Below are 10,322 nucleotides of genomic sequence, written 5' to 3' on the forward strand. Positions count from 1 at the left end.
ATACATCGTACCGAGCACTGGTTGAAACTGAATACAATTATAACTTTCGGACTGTACATAGATGTTACGCTTAAACAGTATTTAACAACGAATATCTTCAATATTGGCGCGTTTTTTTTTTTCTCACTTATTTACCGAAATACTAGAAATACTTATATATCAACAAATTCTACAATTTTTATGAAATTTGCTGAGTTAATTAGCTATTATTATTAGTCTACTATATTCTTATTGTTTAGTTCAACGGTTCGAGCATATACCTTCGGTCGTGATGCCATCAAGTAAAACTGAAGTTTATTTACCTAAATCATCACTAGTTTTTGTTTACGCTTTTTTTTTTTACGACGAATATTGTTTAGTTATATCACTTGTATATCGATGTAAGTAAATAGATTAGTGCACTAATAAATTCTCTGACGGCTTTCAATCAAGCTCGATTGATAATAGTCGTTGATAATATTTTAATCTTGATAGTGGAAATAATATTTAATTTCACTCCTATCTAGAAAAAAAAAAAAAATTCTTTATAGACAATAATCGTAACTCACGTGTTTATCATTACGGCATGTTGTGATATCTTGCACAGCTAAGCGTTATAAAAAACTAGGCGTATCGAAACACTCACTTTTTTTTTTTTTTTTTTTTTTTTTTTTTTTTTTTTTTTTTTTTTTTTTTTGAGGGAGAGGCAGGAAAAATGCAATTACGCACACAGGTGGCCAGCCTGTAGTGTGGGACTCCCTAAAAACGGGTTTACCCACTAAAAAACCTCCTCTACTCTTTAGGATTCTAACCTGGGATTGTTTATCACATTACTTCAGGCTAGGCCTAAATTTGGCTTAAGCCCGTGGGGCTCGCTCCTTATCCAGCCGCTCGGTCAAGGGATCTGGGCCACTTCGCGGTCCAGATCGGGTCTCTTTTCCAGGAGGATGCCCCGGACGAACTGTGACAAACAATCCCAGTTCCCCTCATCCTCCATTATCTTTTCGCAGACCGTATCCACCGAAAAAAACCCCGAGTTTTCTTGTGGCCTCCAGGCGGGGCCTTTCCCAACGCGGACAGCGGAAGAAGGTGTGTTCCGCGTCGTCGGGAACGCCCCGGGCAGTAGATGCAATCCGGTGAATCGGTCTTGCCATCCGGTTCAGGTACGACTTGAAATAGCCGTGACCTGTCAGGAACTGCGTGAGGTAGTAATCCACCTCGCCATGCCGCCTTTCGACCCATGGTTGAACCTGCTCGATGAGTCGCGCAGTCCATCGTCCTCGGGTTTCGTGCTCCCAGCTGTGTTGCCACTGCTGGAAGGTTCGGGCACGCTCTTCGGATCTTGCTGCGTCCTTGCCGATCTCGCCTTGTCTCTGATAAATCGCCTTCCTCTCCCCTGCCAAGAGCTTGACAGGGATGACTCCGGCAACCACCAGGACGGCAGGCTCGGATACTGTCCGATAGGCGGAACACACCCGGAGCGCAGCTTGACGCTGAACCCGGGCGAGTCGCAACCTATAACATTCCTTGGTAAGAGCGTCTGCCCACACCTCTGCCCCATAAAGGAGTACGGACTGGACTGCGGACATCAATAACCGTCTTTTGCTGGACCGAGGACCCCCAACATTGGCCATCAGCTTACTAAGATAAGAGAGACCACCTTAGCAGCCTTGTCCGCCGAACGGAAGATCTGGTCTCTCCAGCTAAACTTATTGTCCACCATGACTCCGAGGGTACTTGGCGGCACGCGTTGACTGGACCACTTCCCCTTCCCACTCGCAGCGGGACGACGGTGTCAATTCTTTTCTTTGTGAGAATCACGATCTCCGTCTTGCTCAGAGCAAGCGAAAGACCGTGATCGGACATCCAAGGCGTTGACCACTCGCATGACCTGGTTCAACTTTAGCTGGGCCAGCTCAACGTTGCGTGCGGCGATGAGAGCCGCAACGTCATCGGCGTACCCAACCAAGACGGTTTCCTCTGGCATCTCGGATCTCAGGAGGCTGTCATAAGCGATATTCCAGAGATCCGGGCCGAGTATTGAACCCTGCGCGGCACCAGAGGTGACTTCCACCGTCCGCGCTCCGTCTCGAGTGTCATATATCAGACGCCTAGAACGGAGGTAGTCCTCGATGAGCCGCAACAGATACGTTGGAATTCGGAAGGTGTCACGAAGTGCATCCAACATATCGACCCATCTCGCCGAGTTGAAGGCATTCTTGACATCAAGCGTAACAAGAAGCACTACTCGGCGGGAGAAATTGGTTGTGGCTCTCGGCTCTTTCAACTGCTTTATGTACTTCCGTAATCGCGTCGATTGTTGATCGTCCCTTTCTGAAACCGTACTGACGAGGGCATAGGTCCCCGACAGCTACCACGGCAGAAATCAGGCGGGAACGGATTAATTTTTCAAAAAGTTTTCCAGCCGTGTCCAGCATGCAGAGAGGTCTGTAGTACGACGGCAGCTCTGGATCACCTTTTCCCTTGCTAATAAGCACCAGCCTGGCGGTTTTCCAGGGAGATGGAAACACTCCTTCAACCAAGCAGGCATTGTACATTCTCAGCAACAACCCGGGATTGATGGTGAAAATCTTCTTCAGAGCCTCGCTGGGAATCCCGTCCGGGCCGGGAGCCTTGTTGCTTTTCAGGGTGAGAACGGAGGTTTCCAACTCCTCAATAGTAAAAAGCGGAACGCTCTCCACCTGTTCGAAGTCAACTAGTGGTCGCTGTGGATGTACAGGAAACAGGGCAGTGACGATCCTCTCTCCATGGTGGCGCCCTCCATGATGGAGGGTGGAGAGCGCGGGCGCCGAGTTTCTGGGTCACAACTTTGTAACCCAAACCCCAAGGATCGGAATCGACGTCGTCCCGAAGTTTCCTCCAGCTATTCGCCTTGCTCCTGTTGATAGCTCGGCGGAGAGACTTTCTCGCAGTTTTGTAGACATCCGACTTACGAACTCTATCTGCAGGAATTCTCGCTCTAGTGGCGGCACGTTTTGCTCTAAGGCATGTTCTTCTGAGCTCCGCAATCTCTTCAGTCCACCAGTAGACGGGGCTGCTTGCCACGGCGGAGTTTCTTTCGCGGCATAGACCGGTCACAGGCCGAGACAAAAAGTTCCATCGTGGATGTTACTAAAGCCTCGGCGCCAGCCTCACCAGGATTCGCCTGCGCTCCCCCAGATATAACCTCGGTGAACTTGACCACGTCCAGTTTATTGGTGTTCCATCGGCGTGGCCCATCCCGGGATGCGGAAACTCTACGGTTTAAATCATGCAGATCAAAAACAATGTACTGGTGGTCACTACCCGTGTAATCCTCTACCACCCTCCAGCCAGAGATCCTCGAAAGAAGAGACTCAGACGCGAAGGTTACGTCAGGAATCGTGCCTCTCTGCCCGGGGCGCCTGAAAGTAGGCGTGTCGCCCTGGTTGAGGACGACGAGCCCGGCCCTGGCGATGAAGTCCAAGATGTATTTCCCCCGGGAGTTGGTAGAGGGCATACCCCACTCGACGGCCCTCGCGTTGAAATCACCGCCAACGACAACGTGCCCAGTGGTGCCGAGCACGCTCTCCTCCAAACGATCAAATCTTGTCGCGGAAGTCTTGGATGGGCCTCGTCGTTTGGGGTGAGGTAGCAACTGAAGAAAGTTACATCCTACACCTTATCCAGACGAATCCTCGGCCACGTCCGTGACTCCGCACCATAACTTCTTGTGAGTTCCGGGCCCAGAAAGCTGCAGTACCTAGACTGTCTGGATCCAAATGCCTGGGTCCCTGTCCCGATACTGCTCGCTGACTAGGAGCGCGTCGACAACCGAGTTCTCGGGCGAGCTGATTTAGAAAGATTATCAGCCCCCCAGGATCTTTGAAGATTGGCCTGTAGGATACGGATTATTGGCCTCTGCCTTTTGCCTGTTCGAGTGCGGATCTAAAAACACCGCACTGACCAGAACCAGGTAAGTGACCAAGAGCATTCCCAGCAGAACCTGTCTCTCCTTACAGAGGAAACAGGAGAGGCTCGAGGTTGCAGTCTTTCTTCTTGTGGCCTTGGTCTCCGCACCGGAGGCAGTTGAAACTTCGGTCGGGCCCTCTGCAGGTACGGGAAGAGTGACCGAACGCTAGGCACCGGTAGCATTTTTTGCACGATGACCCTTTGTTTGAGCCTGCAACTCACCCATCCGACTCTCAGGTGCTGGAGGCTAAGCAGCTTATTAGCGTGCTTTTCGCCCAATTCAGCAATTGCCATACGCTGCTGGCTCCGATTTGGTTTTGTCAACCAGACCTTGAGACCTCCCGCTTCTCCCGGTAGTTTCTGGAAGCGCCTTCTTTAAACGCTTTGATCACCTCGTCCTCTGTAGATAGAGCGTCTAGGTCTCGGATCTCCACTGAACATCTCGGTTGAAGGGTTCGAATAGAGCCTTTGTCACCAAGAGCGGTTTTGAGGGAAGCAGCAAAACCGTCCTTGTCCCTCGATTTTCCCAGTTCGAGGAGAACATCCCCGTTCTGGGTTCGTCGGATGGACTTGATTGTAGTCTCCGTCTCTTCCGGTTTCGCCTGGATTTTAATCTGTCCTAGGACATCGGCGAAAGATCGCCCCCCTAAAGGGTTTGATCAAAAATCGCCTCAGGCCTAGGCTTCTTGAGCCTGGGTCGTGAAGGCTTCCTGGAAGTTTTGCTAGGGGTCTCCTTAACCGGTTCAGAGACTTGGACTTTCTTCTTCCCTTTTGCAGGCGTCTTTTTTGAGGCAGCCTCGGCGCGCTTTAGCTGTCTTCTCTCCTTTTTTGACAGGCGTCTCTCCCAGTTTCCCCAAAGGTGTATGCGGAGCGGGCCCCTGCGAGTTGAGAGATGTCGATGGGATTGACGCTGGGATTAGAGCAGCTGCTGGTGCAGGAACCCCTACCGGAGCAGGAACTAAATCAGCAGCCGGAACGTCCTCAGTCTGTGTGGAAGCAGAGAAGAAGAAGACTGGATTCGGCGCTGGATCCAATTCCCTAAGCTCAGGGCTTCCCGGCGGAAGAACCTCTCTGCCGCTTTACTCGCTTTCTGGCTTGGGTCTGAGACTCAGCCAGATAAGCTTGAGCTTGAGGTGAATCAGATATGGACAAGGTTCATGATGTCGCGCTCCTGCTTCACCGCCTTCAGCCTGATCATTCCGGCATTCCTCGATTTCACCAAGGAAAATCATCGAGTTTCGGAATTCCATCCTTAATCGCCTTGTTCACGTTCCTCTGAGTAAGGAGAGCCTTGGCCATCTCCTTCAAAAGAGCTTTCATTTTTTTCAGTGACAGGTCCTCCTCTTCGCTGGGCATCGTCATGCTGCTGCTGAAGCATTTGCAGACCGAATGGCCGCACGAAGAGAGCTGTTGCTGGGAGGAATTCCTTGAGGTGTTTCCGGGTTGGTCACCTCCATCGCCAGATCGACCTCTTCTTTCCTCTTTCCGGATCCGGACGACGATCCGGTGTCACTAACAGCCTTGAACGGCACCGGCGGAGGGGAGGTTTTAAGTCTCCTCGTCGGCGTCCCCAGTCGTCAAGGTCGGAGACCTTTGCATAATTGAACTGCGCTTGAAAGCGGCTTGCTCCTTCTCCTTTCCATTACTCCTGTATGTAGTTTGACAGTCCATGCTTTTTTGTCACCAGCGCATCGTGCGGCAAGGAGCGGCCCGTTCATTGGCCGAGAGAGCGGGTGTACCCTTGGAGGTCCTCCTCCCGTAGGAGAGTGGGACGCCCCTACCCCAGTTCCCCCGGGGCCCGAACCTCCGTTTGCCCAGCACCGATACACACAAGGTGCCGTACGTGCTGGGGGTCGCCCGTGGCAATGCAGAGTCCGATCCCTGCATCCATGCCGCACTTCCTGACCAAGGACCGAAGTAGCTGGCTTCTGACAACACACTGGAGAGGGCCATCGGCAGTGCGAGGCACACATCAGTCCCTGCAGCAAGTCAGGGACACTCCCAGGACTCCCCAGCATGCGCCGGTCGAAAGAAGGTGGAAGGACACCCGTAATGCGGGGTCGAAAAAAAGAAGAAGGCGAGCAAAGTTAGCTCAGAAAAGAATAAAGACAGTGAGCTAAGGACCTAAAAGATGGGAAGAAAGGCCCTAGCTCTGGAAGAACATGTGAGAAGGTTCTCACAGCTTGGCTCAGGTACCCGGGGTCGCCAAAACACCCGTACAGTGGAAAAGCCCACTGCCCTGAGGGAATCGAAACACTCACTGCGTGTAAATTGGACATATATATATATATTTTTTTTTTTTTACTTAAACACTATATTCCCACTCGGATTTATATATTAAAACAATCCTTTAGTACGTATTAGCCGTACAGACTTGACGGGCCCATTTCTCTGACCGGTATGTAGAGTACACACCGTCACGGTACTTGTGTCAACAGGGCCTCACTTTATCGCGTTTCACCGTCGTGTCGGTTAGATCCTGTGCTCCGCTCCTAATTGTAGCCCTCCGGACACGTTCAGTGTACAATATAAACGAGTGAAATCCGATATTAGACCGCGTTTATAGTTTTTTATAGACAGTTTTTTGGCTGTGTAACGCGTACAGACGGGGTTCGACCTCCACTAAATACTGTCTGGTGACGTTAAAATTCGTTTTAAAACGGCGTTCTACTCGCTTATCGTTGGTAAGACGTCTCGGCCATCGGAAAAACGGATTTTTACGTTTAATCAGGACCTTACGTACTGTTTACGAGAGGTTTTAGTGTCGAGAAACGACTAAAATCCGGCAGGACTGGCGTGGCGATGGGGACGGCCCGGCTCGGCGACCTCTGTACGGTACGTACTCAGGCCGCGAGCCGAGTCGCGGCTGGCGGCGGAGCCATCTGATATTCCCGACATACAGAATGGCAGACTCCGCTACAACGGCACCGGCACCAGCCGCTCCCACACCGAAGAAGGCGAAGGCCGCGGCCGCCAGCAAGAAGCCCCGCGTCAAGCCGGCTCACCCACCGACGTCGGACATGGTGAACGCGGCCATCAAGAGCCTGAAAGAGCGCGGCGGTTCGTCGCTGCAGGCCATCAAAAAGTACATCGCGGCCAACTACAAGGTTGACGCCGAGAAGCTGGCCCCTTTCATCAGGAAGTACCTCAAGTCGGCCGTAGCGTCCGGCGCTCTCACCCAGCCGAAAGGCAAGGGGGCCACCGGCTCGTTCAAACTGTCGGTGAAATCCTCCGGAGAAGGAGCCAAGTCCGCCGGCAGCGAGACGGTCAAGAAGGCCGCCAAGAAAGCACCGGCCAAGCCGAAAGCCGGCGATAAGAAGCCGAAGGCGGCCAAAAAGCCAGCCGCAGCCAAGAAACCGGCCGCCGCCGCCGCGACCAAGAAGGCCGCCAAGCCCAAGACTCCCAGCAAGGCAAAGAAGGTCGCCAAACCGCCGACGAAAAAGCCCAAGTCGCCCAAACCGAAGAAAGTGGCCGTGAAGAAAGCCAAAACGCCCAAGAAGACCGCCGCCAAGAAGAAGTAAACCGGCCGGCCAGTCGCTCTCCTCCCTCGACTGTGGGAAATCCAAACGGCCTTTCTAAAGGCCACCCAAAATGTCATTCGTTTTAACGTGTTTTATTAGCGATCCCTGTTTTTGATATTATTATAACAAATACATTACGAAACAGCTTGTTTTGTTTTGTTTTTTTTTTTTTTTTTAAGTATTATAAAAGTGATATTGTTTGCCGTCTTGTATTTGACGAAATTTATTTAATGTTTGACTCATAATTACAAATACTCACATGCACATATTATAATCAATATTAATGGGTTTTTTTTATAACTAATTACGATTGGTTTTTGTATTTATAAATGAAAACTATATGTTATACGATTTTACGTTAATGTTATGTTTAGAAAGATATTTATGTACATTCAATATTACCTAAGTCTCTTCTATTGATAAACCTTTCATAAGATATATATCCCAACGTTAATAAATAACCTACCGTTTGTTTATATATATATATATATATATACACACACACACACACACACACACACACACACACACACACACACTAATTTCTTAGTTCTTTTCATTGGGTCATATACATTAATATTTATGTTAAATCATAATACCATATTGTAGTGTGATGTCAATATTTTATTTTGAGCAAACTTGCAAACTAATATTTCACCGCATTCACAAAGATCGTAATTAAATATCAGTGATAAACGCGCGCCGCTTGATCTGGGCTTGGAGTTTGCAAGCTCGAGTAAATTTTTTTTTCTAAAAGAGCAAGCAGCGCGAAGCGCTGCGCAGCGGGCAAGCATCGCGTGATCTGACAAATTCTGTAAATATTGTTAAATTCAGAATAGTAGGCTATATTGTTTTAAACGTGTTTCATTACTAATTTGTGTGTGTTTTTTTCGTACGGAAATTAATAAACTCGTAAACTTAAATGTAAACTGACTTGGATCACATTAGAGGTATAAATCAAGCAATCGCAATCAGGTTCGCTAGACGGAGCAGATTTACACTTGTTAACAGACAACTCTGTAATTATGTAATTTCAATATAATAACAGAATTCCAATGTTTACACAACTAAAAGCGGTAAAATAAGCGAAAATTAGAAGTTATGTTTAATCAGAGTTCAACGCGGTTCTTGGTTAATTAGAAGTCATGTGTATAAAACATGACCGAAACTATGGTTTTCGATCGAATTGCAATTGACGTATTTTTATTGTAAACTCAATGTATGTTTGAAAAAAAAAAAATAAAAAATAAATAAACAGAAAATTATACAATTTTACAGTGAAATCGGACTATGTTTAAAAAGAAAAAAAAAAAAAAAAAAAAAAAAAGGAATTGTAAAATTCCTGGAATAAAATATTTATGACAAACACAAAGTCATAAATTGGGTATTTTCAATAGAAAATATAGTCGAGAGCGACTTGAAACAACCAGGTTTACATCGGTTTTACAACTATAAGCGGTAAAATAAGCGAAAACGAACGAGTTATTGGTGGCCTTTAGAAAGGCCGTTTGTCGTAGCCACCGCACGCAGGCAGCGCACGCTTGTGTGTCACTTAGGCTCGTTCTCCGCGGATGCGGCGCGCCAGCTGGATGTCCTTGGGCATGATGGTGACTCGCTTGGCGTGGATGGCGCACAAGTTGGTGTCTTCGAAGAGTCCGACCAGGTAAGCCTCGCTGGCCTCCTGCAGTGCCATGACGGCGGAGCTCTGGAAACGCAGGTCGGTCTTAAAGTCCTGGGCGATCTCGCGGACGAGACGCTGGAACGGCAACTTGCGGATCAGCAGTTTCGGTGCTCTTCTGGTAACGCCTGATCTCACGCAGGGCGACGGTGCCGGGCCTGTAACGGTGAGGCTTCTTCACGCCTCCTGTGGCCGGCGCGCCTCTTACGGGGCTGCCTTGGTGGCCAACTGCTTCCTGGGCGCCTTGCCTCCGGTGGACTTACGAGCGGTCTGCTTGGTACGTGCCATAGCGTAAGCTTGTCTCGCTAAATGAGATATGTTTTCCCCTTGCGGAAAATATTGACTATATACGGGCCGGCACGAGCTGAGAACGACTGTGATTGGTTCGCCGCATTATCGGCCAATCACAGAGCAGCCAGAGTTGACAAAACTAACCGACAACGGGCGATTTTATCATCCCGATCTCACCTGGTGTATCGATCGCGTTGCCAGGGGAAGTCACGACAGTCGCTTCACTGGCAATATCGCCATCTTGTTTAGTTAGCGTGGGTACGCTGTTGTCCGTTGTTTCATAATGTGCTTGTTAATAGTAAATGTATATAGTGTTTTTTTTAGTGTTAAATGTAATTGTAATTGACTAAGTATCACGTGGACAAGTGTTATTTGTAGTGTTTATTAATTTTATTTATTTCAATTTTCATAAATAACTCAATGTCATTGTTCTATGTTTGTGCCGGCCTTGTCCGTAACAAATGGAGGACACTCCCGTGGACCTAAGATTAGCATAAAGACTTAACTATCTTTCTATTCATTTATATTTTAAAATAGTTTATTTATAAAGACAAGTGATATTGTGTATAGTGCTGTTCTTGTGCGACCCATTGTATAACAATGGAGGACACTGCTACGGACTCGCCTCAGCCCCCGACCCCCGACCGACCACGTGCCGGCACACTAGAACGACTGTGTTGGTCCCCAACGCCAATCACAGGCCCACCAGAGTTGACAAAACTACCGAAAGGGGCGATTTTATCTTTTTAAAAACCCCCCGGGTGTATCGATCGCGTTCCAGGGGAAGTCACGACAGTCGCTTCACTCAATATCGCCACTTTTTTAGGGGTTAGCGTGGGGACGCGTTGTCCGGTTTTTTTCATAATGTCTTGTTTAATAGGGAAATGATTTTTTTTTTTTTT

The 10,322-nt window shown here is 48.6% G+C and overlaps 1 protein-coding gene and 1 pseudogene across 1 annotated transcript; one reads left to right on the plus strand and one right to left on the minus strand.

The window, feature by feature from the left end:
- The first annotated feature begins 6,790 nt into the window (after positions 1-6,790).
- On the plus strand, positions 6,791-7,517 carry LOC124373792 (histone H1-like). The gene has a single exon (XM_046832131.1). The coding sequence runs from the start codon at positions 6,834-6,836 to the stop codon at positions 7,449-7,451; it is 618 nt and encodes a 205-aa protein (XP_046688087.1). The 5' UTR covers positions 6,791-6,833; the 3' UTR covers positions 7,452-7,517.
- A 1,465-nt stretch (positions 7,518-8,982) lies between these two features.
- Positions 8,983-9,417, minus strand: LOC124373793 (annotated as a pseudogene).
- Between the last annotated feature and the right edge of the window lie 905 nt (positions 9,418-10,322).

Source organism: Homalodisca vitripennis, unplaced genomic scaffold (assembly GCF_021130785.1).
Source record: "Homalodisca vitripennis isolate AUS2020 unplaced genomic scaffold, UT_GWSS_2.1 ScUCBcl_6434;HRSCAF=13646, whole genome shotgun sequence".
In the NCBI taxonomy this organism is placed as follows: domain Eukaryota; kingdom Metazoa; phylum Arthropoda; class Insecta; order Hemiptera; family Cicadellidae; genus Homalodisca; species Homalodisca vitripennis.

Excerpts from the sequence above, each read along its gene's own strand:
- LOC124373792 (XM_046832131.1), top strand. The coding sequence starts at position 6,834 with ATGGCAGACTCCGCTACAACGGCACCGGCACCAGCCGCTCCCACACCG.